The following is a 17,647-nucleotide window of genomic DNA, read 5'->3' on the forward strand; positions in this document are numbered from 1 at the left end:
TGGTGAAAGATATTTAAGACCTCTGGTACTGAGCTTAACCATAACTGTATTTAGGCATAGGAGATGTTATTTTTGCAGTTCACTCTTCTTTTGAGATTGTAGTCTAGATTTATTTTGTAGTCAGTGAGGCTCCTTTTGTGATGAACAGTGCGCTCTAGGCTGTTGGCCTTCCTACATGTGCAGGACCCTCTTCATGTAATCACATACTTACTGCAGAAATATCATCTGACTGTGGGTAGGCTTACCACCGTGGTTTTTCCCTTTACCTGGTTTTCCACGTACAAATCTTGGTGTTGTCTTTTGTGGATGGTTGGTAAATGTTATATGGATTATATTTGTGCTTAACTGTTATATCTGCTATTCCGGTATTTGGTTTATGTATTTTGGTAATAAGGTTTTAATGCTTAAAGTTCTATAATCTGTTAACAACTGATTCACCCCCCCCCCCCCCTCTTACTTGTTCACCGGTTATCTGAGTTGTCTAACATAATACACATGTAATATAATTATTGTTATAAGTGTTACTTATCCATTTACCTTAAGGGCATATTAAATATTACAAATGAACATAAATAATTAAATAATCCATATTTTAGGACTTTAAGATATATGAAACACCTAATTCTAACATTCTATCATTTTTCATATTCCTTGCAAGAGAAAAAAGGTAACTCCATCAAATCCATGAGCTATCAACCAAAAGTATAAGCATGATTCACCAATTGACCACAATCGACCCCTCTATTCTCATGGGCTTCAAAAAAGTATTGGCAACATCCAACAAATGTCCACCATCTCATCCCTAGTATTTCCCAAGTATGAAATATAAGAACCCCAAGGCAAGATGACACACTAAATGTCTTATCTTTACACTACTAGATCTAGCCTTAACCCATTATTTTAATATAAACATTAAAGCTTAATCTCCTCCAAAACATAATCAAGTATATTCACCACATACTCAATTATATGTAGAATAATGACCCTATCTCATCAATTACACCCAACTAATTTGCATGACAAATTGAGCAAGTTACAAACCCGCCAATAAACCTCCTAGTATCCACATATCTAGCCTACGTTATAATACTCCTTATATATTCATATTTTATGCATAGTCTTCTTGAATGCTACTCAAAGTTACTAATAGAATCACTACTAGTAAATTATAGGTGATCTATAATAGTTCTATGTAAATAAGATATAGGTGTAGACTCCTTAAATTTGTCAATTCTTCTAATTACAATGTTTGCATCATTGACTGAATAAATTTATCAATTCTAACATATTAACATCATCCAAAGTAATTAAATAAAAAGTTAATTCATTAGTATAGAAGTGATGATTTAATTTATTAAAATGTTTTATTTAATTACTTAGGTTGATGTTAGTATGAGAGTTTCATCAAACTTTTTCAATCAACATGGCAATGTTGTTAGGAATGATGTTAAATTATGCCAAATTATAAGTGATGATAGGTTTTATATATCTACATTTTGATCCTCTTTAGAATGTCATTGGAACATAAATTGATGAAATGACGTTTTGAATAAAATAAATATAGATACCAAGGCAAGATGAAAGTGATGAAAAGTTTCCCCAAGTGATTTAAGAAATGAATAGGGATGCCCCCTCAAAAGTGTAGGAAACTTGGAAGATCATAGGTGAAATAATAAAGGGAGAAGAGGCTAAAAAGGAAGAGAAAAAGAAAGAAATATAATAAAAAAAGGAGGAAAGTAGTAAAAAACTAGAGGGGGTCAATTTCATGTATATGAGCATGATAATTAAATGGATATGAATGAATGGAATTAAGGAATATGAATGAATAAAGATATAAAATGTAAATTTTAAAAGGGATATTGGTGACTTATGGGTGATTTTATATTTTCATGACATGCTATGTTTGAGGTGATAATAAGTACATGCCAGTGATTTCAAAGAAAGTTTTAATTGTATTGATAAACTTAAATTTATCATAGCATACGATGATATACAACAAGGTTAAGGAAGCCTAATGATTTTTTATCATATGCACAAGGGGATAACACACAAACAAAATACCCCATGTTGAGAAAATATGCTATCAAAATAAAATTAATTAAACTATGTGAAATAGAAATGGTGTGATTAATTAACCAACTAAAATTAAGAAATATGAGATAGCAATATTGTGAATGGTTAGCCAATACAAGAACATAAGCAATAAATTTTAAAAGTGATTGCATCTAAATTGAAAATATTATGCAAATATAAATTAGATCTAAAAATCCAAATAAGAAGTTATGCAAGCATAAAACATAAGGGCTCATCAAAATGATATGGTGTGGAAATGGGGTCCCAACCTTTGGATGCAAGAGAAGATATCAATTGTCCATACAAATAATTGGGGAACATAATTAGGTTCAACTATACTAGTCTTAATAGGAGAGATGAACAATTGGGTCTATGTTCCCTTTTTAAAAGGTGTAAATTGGAATTGAGATGAATGCATGTATGATTTGGGTTTAATGATAGGAAAGTGATATCTTTTAACAATAATAAAAAATTACAAAATAAAAATAAAACATAGAAGACCATATCTAGAAATAAGACATAGAAAGCAACCTAGATCTAAAAACTGAGCCCTAAAGTGCCAGGTTGGTGTGTTGAGCGCCTTGGTCTAAGGATGTATATGCAAATAGAATAAAGAACATTCACATTTAGGAGATCCCATTGGTCAGTCTCTTTGAAATTTAGCCAAAAAAAGTCGTATATGTGTGTTGGGTGCCGTGGTCTAGGTGTTTGCTCTTGTTTGAAATCTATAAATGTCTATCACTATCTTCTTTGTGCTCCTATAATACTATTTCTTATTAGGTTTAAACTTGCATACATGAAAATGGGGAGGAAGATTTATGTTGTATAGGATCTTGACTAAGTCAAACCCCATGTTGGTGTTCCCACCTCCACAATATCTAGGATTGATGTAAAAGAGATCTTGTGCTAGGTAGGATAGAGGCTAAATAATGATGAAAATTCTTGAATTGACAAGTATTACCTCAAGTATTGAACCCTTGGCATAAAGTCTCACATAAGACTTGATATTGCGAGGAGATGTTAATGCATGGCTTCATCATGGAGAAACACACCGAAATTGATCATGATTGCTATAACAAAGATGTATGCTGAAATGCTTCTTACTCCTTTATTGCAGATTTATGCTTAGTTGAATCAAATATGATAAATTGAATACTCATAGGATGCTAGTTGATAGTTAGATCATGCTAGAGTTTGAAATGAGAGAGGGAGTTGTATCTATATGAAACTTACACCTTTTAGGATTTAATTTTTGGTGTGTGTTGACATCAGAGGGAAAGTTATTGCTACTTACAAATTCAAGTTTCATATTTCAAAATTTGGAGCCAAACTAGTTAGATATGGGTGTTGTCACCCTAGTCTTCGCAGTTTGAGTCAAGGAAATGTCGTGAATAGGGGAATGTACCAATTTAACAAAGATTGTCTTGAAAATGAGCACAATCAGACATAAATTAAATATACACATTAGGTAGAACCACCAAGGTCATGTCCAAAATAAATGAGAAATTGTAAAGGGATATAATCTACAACACTACACCAAGTAAGTCATGGGATTCCACATTGGACTAGTATCTATTGACTAGGGTAGTCAAACAAACTTGGTAGAAGGAAGTACAATGCTAACATCAATAGAAGGGTAGATGGTTTCCATGTGAAAATCCTTGTGAAAGTATAGCTCCATTTTACAAAGGGAACTTTAAGAAGCTCTAGATCAATAGACATTGTTTTTTGAATTAATGGGTGTGATAATGCAGTAGGGGCTCAAAAGCTTCTTAAAGAGAAAAGGAGGTATACTAAAGGTGTTTTCTATAAGCTCAAGCTTGGTAACACTTGGAAGATATGATGCCAAAGAATATGAACCATTAGATGCTACTAGAAATTATTCTCTAATGCATTGTAGGGGATGTTAGTGTTAGAGTAAAGGTTTTAATTTAATCATGTTGATTAAATTACCTTTATTCCTCTCTTAAGATTTCACTTTAGTTTGCATTTGTGACATTTAATAATTATATTAATTATTAAATGTCTACCTATTAGGGTTTCTTTTAGGGTTGCACAATATCCTTTTATAAGGATTCATCATTGTAATTTATCTCTCTTGGATGAATACATTTTTCAGCTTTCAGAGCACCCTTGCTTGTTTGTCTCCATCTCTTCTTTCTGTGACAGGTTATTTGCATGCAGGTGATCTTCGAGGTCTGTGAAGTTGGCTTTCTCAACTTCTACATGGTATCAGAGCTCCAGACCTGCTGCTTCCTGTTTGTCTTCTGAAGAATTTGGAGCTACGAGGGTTAGATCTGATTTTCCGGTTTTGGTTGCATCAGATCTGTGTGTCTTCTGTTTTTTATTTTGGAATAGGGGTATTTTTTTTTCGGTGCACTTTGAGCCCAAACGGACCTCACCGTTGAGCTCGTAGCGCCCAAAAACCCCTATTTCCATATAAAATTCGTCTGATTTGGACACAGTTGCTCCAGGGGGCAAATTTTTTTTGGCCCCAAGGCCGTACGACCCTAGGGCACGAAAACCGAGGCGAAAAAATAAAATCAAAAAAATCAAAAAAACGCAGTTTTAAAAAAAATTTTGGGTGCAGCCACTGCCCAGCCCAGCGGCCACCCGGCAGCCACCGCCGCTGGCGGTAACCCGCCCACGCGCAGCCCCGCGCTCAGCCGCCGCCCGCCGCGCCGCCCGCCGAGACCGCGCCGCCCGGGCGCCACCTGCGCGCCGCCCACCGCCCGAAATCGCCGCCCGCCGCCAGCAGCGCCGCCCCCGCGCCGCCACCCCCTGCGCCCGCCCCTGGTCGCCCAGAGGACCAGGGGCTTATTTTTTTTAAGCCCTTGAGGGCTTAAAGGGCCTATTTGGGCTTTTTTGGAGCAGTTTTACTAAATCGGGTATAACTCGGGCATTTTAGCTCGGATTTTCGAATGAAAATAGGCGTTGGAAAGCTGGTTCCGAGCCCGATCTAAAAGATGCAGATCTTTTTTTCTGATTTTTCCGTTTTGTAGTGTTTTTTGCCAGTCGAAGTCAGAACAAGTTTTTTGCACTCCAGGAGCCATATCTTTTGCATACGGACTCCGTTTTTCGAAAGAGAATAGGTGTCGGAAAGGTGGTTCTGTGCTCTTTCCAGATATATCATTTATTTTTCCAGAATCTACACCAGGTACATTTTATTCAGTACTTTGTGTTTTCACACATCTGTCAATTTACTTGGACGTTTCAGACTTGGAAATGATTTGTTTGCGTGGGATGGCTTTATTTGATCTGCTTTATCAGTATTAAAGTCATTTTGTCTCAGATTTGTTAATTTGAAGAGTTATCATGGGTTTTTCTACTCACCCTTCAGTTGTATTTCTAGAACGGGGTAATTATGAGTCATGGGCAAAGGGCATACTTATACACTGTAGGTGGCTTAATATTTTGCCTTATTTGTATGATCTCATACCTGAACCAGCAACTTTAGAGGGAAAACTAGCTTGGGATATCATTAGAAATCACATAGTAGGAGTTATTTTGTCTAGTGTTGATTCTGACACTGTGTGGGCTATATCGGGCATTGATTGTCCTCACTCACTTTGGACACGTCTTTGGGAGATCTATGGAGACCCCAGTCTTTCTCCATTCCCAAAGGATCCTGCTTCAGATTGTCTTGTACCCATTGGTTGGAGAGATAACACACCTTTTGATCATGCTACTTTGAAGGAACTTCAATATTTAGACACCCTTACATATTCCGATAAATCAGAGGATTGTCTCACAGTTCCTACTCTTCAGACTGAGATTATATATGTATCAACATCATCTCCTTTTGTTCCTGATCAGTTTGATATTGCCTCTTCTTTGGCTCCTATTGATTCAGCTAAGCCGGACATCATACATCTTTCAGACATGGCTACTTGGGATTCTTATCTTGTAGGCATTTCGTCTTTGTTTGTAGAGTCCTATATTGCAGACTTGGAGGATTACTTTGAGGATTTTCAGCTCCTCTTTGTTGACAGCCATATTCCAGCTGTTAGCCCACCATCATCTGTGCATTCAGAGGTTGCAGTTTTTGAGTCTTCAGTTCAGTTTAGATTTGACATCTTTTGTTTCAGTTCAGACAGAGGGATTCTTCAGCATCCTATTATGGCACACATCTTGAGACAGATTGATTCTTCTCTCTTCACGGGGTTTCTTCATCTTCGTCCTTTGGATCCATTTCTTCCCAAGGGGAGGAATATTATATGCCGCTTCAGGATCTCTTTTTGGATTCTACCTCAGGCATCCATATGTGCGACAGGAGTTTCTTCATTGTGGGGGGGGCTTCTAGTCTCTTTCTTTTTCTCCTATGGAGACCATTGTATATGTACTTATATGATAGAAGTTGTCTATGGGGGGTATCATGTTATCCACCTCCTATCCTTCTGTTATTAGTGCATTTATTTCTTTCATCTCTTTTTGGAGTAGAGTTTTTCCCATGAGGTTTTCTCTATTTCTCCACTTTACAGAGATTTGGTTGTAATTGGGTACCTGATCAGGCCTTGTTGCCGGGACCCAAGTTTACTTTCTTGCATTGTAGTTACCTTTGCTTTCTTGCACATGTTTGTAACTGCACTTTTGCTCATCTTAAGGGGGGGTGTTAGAGTAAAGGTTTTAATTTAATCATGTTGATTAAATTACCTTTATTCCTCTCTTAAGATTTCACTTTAGTTTGCATTTGTGACATTTAATAATTATATTAATTATTAAATGTCTACCTATTAGGGTTTCTTTTAGGGTTGCACAATATCCTTTTATAAGGATTCATCATTGTAATTTATCTCTCTTGGATGAATACATTTTTCAGCTTTCAGAGCACCCTTGCTTGTTTGTCTCCATCTCTTCTTTCTGTGACAGGTTATTTGCATGCAGGTGATCTTCGAGGTCTGTGAAGTTGGCTTTCTCAACTTCTACAGTTAGCATGGTTGTAGCCAAGAAGAACCTTCCAAAGGGAAAACATATGAGAAAGTAGTGGGACCCATTATGACATTAGTGTCTTCAAAAGGAGGTTGTTTGTGATATTTATGAATAATGAACAACTTGTGGGAATCTAAACCTAGTAAGTCAACAATAAGATGAGAATAATTGTAAAGCCAATAAAAATGAATGAGTGGGGCCCACACAAGTAGAAGTTTTGCAAGCATTGAGATCTCTAGAATTGATAGATAGAACATTGAAGGCTTCTTGGAAATGATAAGAACTTAGCCAAAATCTTGACAAGGTGCTATGAATAGCACCAAGGAATTAGAAGGTAAGAGAAAGCTTCTACAAACTATGACACTTGCAACTCAAATATTTAATCACATGGAACCCTATAGACTTGGGAGGAATAAGGGGTTCAAAGAGAATGATTGGGAATACATTGAGGTATCTATTAAAGGTAGTATGTGCATGAAACACACTACAAAGGTTTTGAAAGATATCCAAGGCCACAACCTCTCAAAATCCCCAACAATAATTTATTAGACTTCTTAAAGAGGAACAAATGTTCAATCAAAAAGTGAAAGCCTCACCAATAAAGGACAAACTCTAAAATATATATCAACATAATTGAAAACCTTATCAAATGTAAACGAAACAACTAATAATTAGAAATCTTTTCCATATTTTGTCTTCTTTAAAAATGAGTGAAGTACAAGACATCAACTTTGACCAATTAATAGAACAATAAGTTATCTAGATCTCTTTTAGACATAAACAAAATACATATAATTTTTTAAAATAAAATAAAAATTAAACAATAAATAAAAGCAAAAATTTCAAAAGAAAGTGAAATTCTTATCTCAAAAGCTTTCATTCTCCCATCAAGTAGTATGATGCTAAATGAAATGTAAAATAGATCACTGAAACAAATCAGCTTAGAGAGAACATATCACATGTAATAATATGGATAATGAAGAAACACACATGAAATCTTTTGATAACCTAAAGCTCTTTGAGATAATTTAATGAAGGTTTATTGAGCCTTTGTCTATGTTAGAGTAAACAAAGTTATCATGTCATCTAATATTGTAGAGAGTCTTGATGTACGATAGCATACCACATAACCTTGAGCATGATATTAACGTTTCTTCTAATCAATAGATACCCTACTCATGACAAATTACAACTTATGAAATCTATTTTATAATATACCTTAAACTAATACCAAATATTTGGACTTCAGATTTTTTTAATGTCAAAGTTGATTATTATTATTTTTTTAATGGTTCACTTAATACTATAAACAGATTTGATTTCAGTTCAAATTAAATAATTAAACTCACAACAAAATATTATTAATTCTAATTATTTCAATCATCCCAACCTAATATCAGATAAATGTTAAAACACTTTCTCTCACAACACTTTAGACATTTTATTGAAAAAGATCACCCTAAAATTCTGTACTATACTTAAATTAACACTATTTAAATTTAAATATTCCAAACAACGGGACTAGTCTCAATTTTTTTAATGGGGGATTTTATATAATCCGCTAAATTATGTAGCTATGAAGCATAAGTCTTTAGACTGAAACGTCTTGGTTGTCTTAAAATTTTAAATATTCCAATAAAGTACCCATTTTTAGGAATGGAAGATGGCAATGTATACGCAAACATCAGGATGCACATATGACTGCTTTTAGTAATTAATTGTAAATAAAAAACATATTATATTTTAATTTTTAATTAGTAAAAATTTCAATAATACATTGAATTTTGATGGGCAGAACTTTGCTGATCCAGCTCCAAGGAGCATAGGAGGGCAAGCAGTAGCAGTTAGAGTATCAGGGGACAGAGCTGCATTTTACACATGTGCCTTTTATGGCAGGCAAGATACTCTCCTTGATCAATATGGCCGCCACTTCTTCCATAACTGTTTCATACAAGGAACTGCAGACTTCATTTTTGGACTTGCTCAATCTCTTTATCAGGTACATATTTCACAAAATGATTGTTTTCATGCTGATGATAAAGGAATTCCAAAATCATTTTTAGAAACATAAATTGGAAAGTCTAATATAAAGATTATAAGACAGGGATGCGAGATCCATTCCATTGCAGATAAGAGTAGAGGGCAAGTAACAGGGTATATTACAGCACATAGTCGTAGATCTGCAGATGAGAGAACAGGGTTTTCTTTTGTGAAGTGTTCAATAACTGGCACAGGGCGTGTGCATTTAGGCCGAGCTTGGGGCACATATGCCCGTGTTGTATTTAGCTACACAGATATGGAAGACATCATTTCTCCACAAGGATGGTCAGACTGGGGGAACACTACAATAGACCAGTATGTAATTACAGGATTCAACTTTTTTCCTTTTTTTTTCTTGTTTATTTTTCTTGATGAAATGGCTTAAACCACACACATTAAGAATACACTTCTAGGCTTAAAAGTGTTAAACACTTAGAATTGACTTACATTCTCTAGACTTAATATGTTGCTTAATGTGTGTGGTCACACTAAGAATACACTTCTAGGCTTAAAAGTGTTACACACTCAGAATTGCTAGGAAACATTGATCTTTTTATTAGTACTTGCCGTTACGCTAGTACCTAGTACTATTGCAATAGGTTGCACCCTATTTTCATTAACTCATGATTATTCAATTGCTTTTCTACTAATCATATTTATGAATTTTTTCATTCTATTCTGTTTTTAAATTTTTAAATAGTTAAGATGCAAGATTTTTAAGTCGTCAAATTACATAAATTGTTTTTCTTGAATCTAATTGGCTCAAATAATTTGCATCTTATTACCGGATTTCCCGATCCACATTCTACATGAATTTTTTTAGGCAATTTTTTTGGTCATTAAAATAATGTTTAATGTGTTTTAATTTTCTTTTCAAAGTATTTAAATTTTTTATCTAAATCTTTAAATCTTTAGTTATCCTCATAAAATTTGATAATATAAATATATATCTTTGACAAATATATTAATATATATTTTCTATATAGTATATAATTTAATTAAATATTAGATAAAGGATGAATAAATAATTTTAATATTATAAATATTATTAATATATTTAATTCTCTATATATATACAATAATATAATTAAAATTGTTATATTAGGATTCAATACATTTTTTATAATAAAAGAAAATCAAAATTAAACATGTTAATTATATATAATCAATGAATAATAAAATTATATATAATAATAATAAATCTATTATTAATAATTATATTAAAATTTTCATTAAAGAATTATTAATTGAAATTAAGATTATTATTATTAATTTTATAGTTATAATTTTAACAAATGATTATAACTTAATTTATAATTCTTAATTATATTATAACTTTAATCTTAATTCTTATTTATTATTATAATTTTAAAATAATTAGATTAGGATTAAAATTAGGTTTATAATAAGAGTCGATGTTAGAATTATTTTTAACTTAAAAGATTAAATTTAGCATTTAGTGATTTGTTTCTCGATTCGATTGTGTAGGCTTAGAGTTAGATTCATAACTAGGTCTAAACAAATTTTAAAAATAGGATTAGGGTTGTATTTAATAGGATTAGGGTAGGGTACAAATTATGTTAAGGTTAGAATTAAGGTTACTGTTAAGGTTTGAATTAGTTATAGATATTATTGTAATTTTATAACTATGTTATAATTATGTGCACTCTCTATTATACTATTGCAAGAATATATTATCTCAAATTATTATCTAACCTACCTCTAAACAAAAATTTTATTATTGCAACATTAAAAAGACAAGTACTGGCCACTATGTGGCACTTGTTATATTAGAAAATGTTTTAAGTTGTGTAATGCTTTTTTCTTGTATTTATGTCAGATTTGCATACTTCGGCGAATACAAATGCATAGGACCAGGGGCCAATAGCTCTAGGAGAGTAGGTTGGTCTCATCAACTCAATGATGATGAGGTTGCCATGTTCCTCACCACCTCCTTCATAGATGGCAACCAGTGGTTGGATTTACAACAATGTAACGAAGATGATTAGCTATTGTGAGAGTTATAGATTCAAGCAGTTATTAGAGAGGAAGTTCTCTCTAAGATATCATTGTTATTGGATTTTGTTTCTAGATTCAAGCAGTTATTAGAGAGGAAGCTCTCTATGAGATGTTATTGTTATTAGATTTTGTTTCTTGATGTTTCTTGTTGTTCTTGATAATATTTGGTTGAAAGATTGTTATTTTTGTTTCATTCATAATTCTTATAAAAAATATTTACTATAAGAAAAACATAATATCTTAAAATCTAATATAAAGATAAAAAGACAAATTCACAGATAATTTTTTATATTTTTAATCCTTCTTGTTCAAAGCATAAAGAAGATTTGAAACTAGTTGATTAATTTTTTATTTTTTCTCATGACAGGGAAATGTAAAACCTATTGAATAATCTATGTTGGTTAGGGGTGAAACAAGCTCTATACTCTGTATTTCCTATTAGGGTATTTCACTAGTTATAAATTTTACATTTTATATAACTAGTAGCAACATCAGTAATGCATAACTTATGTTTTTGCTGCCTTACATGAATTAGATTCACTAATATATAGTTGTACATGTTTTATATTAGAAAGAGGAAAAAACAACTGGACATGTGGGTTGTGCCAGTGTGTTGTACCTTCTTCAAAATCTACGATAAAATTCGTTATGATTGTCATTCAAGAAGTATGATGTTGTCATGGAATATTTGAAATATATAAAAATTTAAGATTATTTGCAAAGGAATATATTTATTGTTATCTTTTTAGCTTGAAATAATTTCAACTTAATATAGTCTCATGGAGGGTAAAATCATGACAAATCTTAAATATAGTTTACAATAACGGGTGTAAAGTAATAGATGACACCGAGAACATATAAAATTAACCATAATGCATATTATAATGTTGAACCTTTTTTAACACGAAGCATCTTGATAAATAACACATATGCCTCTAATATTGCAATGTTGTTCTTCTAAGTTCATAATTTTAAATCATATGTGCACTATTCACGCTGTGCAAAACATAGATTTCACACAAATGATCATATAGTTTTGGCATTGACTAAAGTCAAGTTGCACCTCTTTCTCTTTATTTTTATTGTATTCAATTGCATGCATAGTTCATCACAATAGAAGTATAATCATGGTTACTCCAAAATTAGAGTTTAAAAGTTATCTCGTCATCTAAATGTGATTGTTGGTTTGAATATTTATTACTTATATAGTCCTATGAAGATGGATTACCAAACAATACTGCATATCACATTACATGATTAGGCTAAGAAAGATGATCAATGCATTGGAACTTTAACAATACATGATGTTGTCTTCTACAAGAAATTTTATTTTGGCATTACAAGACCCCCTATGTAATAAATAGTATTTATTAGGTAAACAATGTAAAGATAGGAATTTGGGGAGGATATGATAATCTCAACCTTGTGATCCTTTCAAAGCATATGTCATTTCCAACTATAATAATATTTTTAATTCCTTCTCTTTGTTGAGAGTTTAGATATCTCTATAATAGTTTCCAATGCAAAAATAAATGAGGACTCTCTATATTTGGATACCATTCTCACATACAAAGGGTACTTTCAATAATTTTAATAAAATAAATTATAAATAAAACAAATAAATTATTTAAAAATAGTTGAGGATGGTGAAAACCCATGGGAAACTACACAAAATTCACTAAATCATATTTAAGGTTGTGTGTTATCATCCTTTAGACTAGTTTTATTACAATGGAAAAATATTGTTACACAATAATGTTGCTTAGAGAGACAGTGTAATCCATTGGAAGATTTGCGATAAATAACCCATGACTTGTAAGTAGAGTCATAGACTTCTATATTCACAATATCCATTTTTCCCTCATCAAATTCATTGCTATTACAATAAGTTTGAAGAATTCTAGTGTTGATCTACGTATTTCGACACACTCAATAGCTCAAGTGAAATATAAGGTTTACATCACTTCTCCTAATTTAGGTGATCGATCTCCTATAAGAATATAAATAACACCAAGGTCTTTATAGCTAGGTCTTGACCATTTGCTTGATATCAAACAGGCCTATGTATTTATATTCCAATCAAGGGGCATCCAATGTTATAGAAACTTTCTAACATTTAAGGGGTTAATTGCATATATATTGGACAAGTTTTCTTTAACTTCTAATCTAGGTAGAGTCCTTTCCTCACTAATTCACTAGTGAGTATAGACCATCTATTGACTAGAAAATGATATTTATTATGCAACCTTTAGACTATAGTATATGTTTGAGGTGATTTAGTGTTAAATTATATTTAAATTTTGGTATACAAATTGATCCCAACTATCTCATAATAATCACTTTTAGGCTCATAAATTGCCAATAAATATATTTGAGTCCAACTATGTCTTACCAAAATTTTATAGATTTATTTGTGGTAAGCCTACCTCTTAAAACTAGTCTGAGGCTATACTAACATTGCTGGTTTTTGAAATGTCTCTTGCAACCGTCCCACTTGTTGTTCCCGCTCGCTCCCCTGGTGTCATTCTCCCTGACGACACCTCGAACCAGTCTGCTGCTGTGGCTCCTAATGGTCCCTCATGGGCGATGGTGGCTACAGAGATCCGTCGCAACAGCTCTTCTCGGGTGCCATTAACAAATTTTCATAGAGGGGGGGGAGGGAGTTTATCCCTGTCTCTTGTGCAACCTTTGTTAATGTGAATAAGGATTCATATAAGGAAATAGAGAATAATGTGAAGGTTTTTACGAAGCATGGCATTATCTGTAGATTCAAGGGTTTTTGGCCCAGCCTCCCAGAGCTGCATAAATGGATCTCTCATCACTGGGATCCACTCATTTCTGGTACTATTCACATATACCCTATGGCTAAAGGTTTCTTTGTAGCTAAATTTGAGAATGCTAAGGATAGAAGAAAAATTCTATGTGAAATTTTTTTCTATGAGAAAGATAAAATGCCGCTTTTGGCCAAACCCTGGCACTCCAATTTTAACCCCCTTTCTGAGAAGTTCAACAAAATCTTGGTTTGGGTTCTACTTCCTTATATTCCTATCCATTTGTGGGCTGACTCTCTCTTTGAGGAGATTGGTGATGCTATTGGGAGTTTCATTATGGTGGATAATGAATCCTTTGGGCTTTATCACACTACTTTTACTTGCATTCTGGTGGAGGTAGATGTGTCTAAGGGACTACCATCTGAGATTGTCATTATCTCCTCTTTTGGTATCTAGGTCCAAACTTTGGATTACAAAGGTATCTCGTTCAGGTGTCGCAAATGCTTCAAAACTAGCCATGTGGCTGGGAATTGTGGGCTTGAGAATAAATATATTGCGGCTTCATGGTGGTCGAGTGCTTCTTACCTGCATTACAAAGTTAAGAAATCTTTGGAATCTTCTATTGAGTCATTGGATGATGGGGTTTCAATGACTCGTTTAGACTCTGTTATGGCAAATTCTTCAGATGCCACTAAGGAAGGCTCAGTGATTAAAAATGTTGGGATATAGGTTCTTGTTGTCTCTTCTATTAAAAATGGTTTGTTGTCTCTTACCCCGCCAGTTACTCCATTGTGTGCTGTCACTTCTTCTGCCCCATCTGTTGAAGGGGGTCTTATACTTGTGACGATTGTTGCTCCCTCTATTGTTGCTCCTTTTTCCACTTCGGATAGATTGGTATTGGGCTCTTTGGATTGGCTTGTTGTAGAAGCTAAAGTTGAAGAGGGTTGGATAACTATAAAAGGGAAGCATTCAAAGACATCCAAGCCTTCTTTTGATATTACTCTTCATTCCCACAAGGCCAGTTGTAAATCTTGAGGGCCCTTGTAGTGGGTTGTTTGGGCAAGTTTTTCTGGCCCTGTCCTAGGATGGATTGTCTGCTGTCTTTCGGGACAGACTCTATTTTTTGGTTGTGGCTCTCTCCTCTTGGTTGAGAAGTCAACTTCTATCCCTAATTTGATATATAAAGGGTTTTGAGTCCCTTCAAAACCCATTTTTCACTTAAATCAAAAATTATTCTGAAATAGTATAGCTCGGTTTCATCTATGTCAAAAAAGTTACTTAATTTTTTTTTATCTATTTATAGATGTTTGTAAATAAGATTCTCTAGTCTAATCATTAAAGCCTAGAAATAAAACCCATTTACACATACAATGCATTCAAGAATGAATCAATATGCCTAACTTCAGACCCACTGAAAGAGGTAGGCATGCTTGATTATTCTTGTGCTTATAATTTTGATTTTATAGAAGAATGTGATAACTAGGGTTAATGATGAAAAACCAAGAGTAATCAACATAAATAGTAAGCTACAAATCAGATATGAAAAATTTGAGTACAAGTCTAGAAATAGAGAATAGAAAGGAACTCATGTATACAATTTGTGCCCAAAATTGGTAGTCGTTGTAGCTAGGCTTTACTATCCTCAAGGTGTCTAATGAAGATACTAGAAACAAATTTAGGATTAAGATATTACTAAGTATTTCCCTAAAATTTCCTTTGGAAAGTGTCGAACACTCACAACAGTTGCCACTATCCAGGGTTTTTTACTTCTTGAAAATATGGAACTCTTTGTCTTAGTATACACTTTTTGAATATATATTCCTTGTTTGATAAACCTAGAAACTTGCACACATAAGAGAGGAAAAATGTGTTGGTTTGTAGGGTTTTGCCTGAGTCAAACCTTGGGTTTGAAATTAACCCTATAATAATGAATTGATAGAAAAGAGAGCTTACCCTTGTAGGGTAGAGATTGAAACCTTAAGGAAAATGTTGAATTTATAATATTATATCTCAAGCTTGATGTTGTTGATGATGTAATTCGCTTTGGATAGGACCCACAAATGTTGATGCAATAACATGGCATAGCAAGACAATATCAATCATGAAAACCACTTGCACATGAAGATTTTTGTAACTTGTTGCTCTATAATTCTTATATATAAATAAATTCGCTCATAATACTTTCTCTAGGAGTTGATTGGAATGTGTAGGTATGAAAATGAATTAGGAAATATGCTCTTATACATGGTTCCCAAGGTATTTCATAAATTAGGCCAACCTCCAATGGTCATATTAAAATATCGAGAACTAATAAAAATTGACATAAACTAGTACACCAACATATTCAAAATTGGGCCCAATCTAGGAGGACTATGCACCTAGTACCCTAGTCCACCTAAAAAAGGGTGGGAGAAATGTAGGTTCAGTGTACATATGCTCACAATAGGGAATAAAATCACCATATCATTATACTGTTAGGTCCCAGAGACAACTGAGGGGGGGGGGGTGAATCAGTTGTCAAATGAATTTAAACCAAAAACAACTTAACCAAACTTAATGCCGGTAGATAGTTTATCAATTAATTGTAGTATCGATAAAGATTAATGTATGAAACAAAAAGACAATAACATCGACAACACATAACACCAGCATTTATACGTGGAAACCCTGTAAGGGGAAAAACCATGGTGGGAAACCTTACCCACAATCAGATGATACTACTACAGATAATATGTGTATACAATAGGGGGTTTGCACATGCAAAAAGGCCAAGTGCCTAGAGCTCACTGCTCAAACACAAATAGGAGTCACACTGACTACAATTGGATGGTTAAATCCAATAATGATGTATGCTCAAAATAACATCTTTATATGCTGGATTTAGTACCGGTTCAGTTCTGATATGTCTTCACAAAACCTTCCTTCTACCTTCAAATGATGTATGTGTGTATAACTCTACTTATTCTCACATATACCTTACTTTATTTACATTCCTCACTTCCTTCTTCGATCAAATAAGATCTTACATATATACCGAAGCCTAGGACCAAAATGTATAGGTCAACTTTACAAAAGATATTAATAAAACAATTTACAAGTAAAACAATAACTGATGAAATATCCGATTCAACATGTCGGCTTAATGCATTTACAACATTAATAAATCATCTCCATAGTGTGTCGTGCTGATCTGGAATAGATAAGCCTACCGGTGCTGATCCTAGACCTATTTGCTGGTAATAATAAATATGCAAACACAAATATACCAATAAAAAAATCTTCAAGACAAAGTGTCCAAATTATGTCTTCGACATAGCCAAGTATTTTCCATGTCATTCCAAGTGTCGGTGAACAATATATCCTGCCAGTGAACCAGATACCGGTGACTGTGCATAAGTCACTTGCTTGTCGGTTAACATTGCCAGAGTTGATAAGTGTTGACATCAATGACAAAACCATATCAACATATCCAAAATACCAACAATCTCCCCCTTTGGCATTGATGGCAACACAAGATGGAAAAACCATCAAAGTGCCAAAACAAAAATGCCAAATACCAAAAACCAACAATCTCCCAAAAGAGATCATATCCAGAAATCAAAATCCGGGTATAAAGAGTAATCAATCTCCCAAAATAGCAATCTCTCCCCAAGGGATAAAGTTTCTCCCTCTAGGAGTAACATGTGTTTTTCCATATCGATCTCTCCCCCTTTGACATCAAATGCCAAAGCAATACAAAAACCAGATTCAAATACAAAATACCAACTACTCCCCCTGAGAAGTAGCTCTCCTCATCAAAGCCGGAGTAAAAGATT

At 33.6% G+C, this 17,647-nt stretch overlaps 1 protein-coding gene across 2 annotated transcripts in view; it reads left to right on the top strand.

Annotated features, from left to right (window-relative positions):
• The window catches only part of LOC131069075 (probable pectinesterase 15), a 30,811-nt gene extending 19,557 nt beyond the window's left edge, over window positions 1–11,254 (top strand). For both annotated transcript variants that reach the window (XM_058004383.2, XM_058004384.2), the window contains exons 3-5: window positions 8,798–9,001; window positions 9,107–9,357; window positions 10,883–11,254. In XM_058004383.2, coding sequence (XP_057860366.2) covers window positions 8,798–9,001; window positions 9,107–9,357; window positions 10,883–11,051 — 624 coding nt within the window. In that variant the 3' untranslated portion in view covers window positions 11,052–11,254. The remainder of the gene's footprint in view (window positions 1–8,797; window positions 9,002–9,106; window positions 9,358–10,882) is intronic.
• The last annotated feature ends 6,393 nt before the right edge of the window (window positions 11,255–17,647 follow it).

This window comes from Cryptomeria japonica, chromosome 1 (genome assembly GCF_030272615.1).
Source record: "Cryptomeria japonica chromosome 1, Sugi_1.0, whole genome shotgun sequence".
Classification (NCBI taxonomy): Eukaryota; Viridiplantae; Streptophyta; class Pinopsida; order Cupressales; family Cupressaceae; genus Cryptomeria; species Cryptomeria japonica.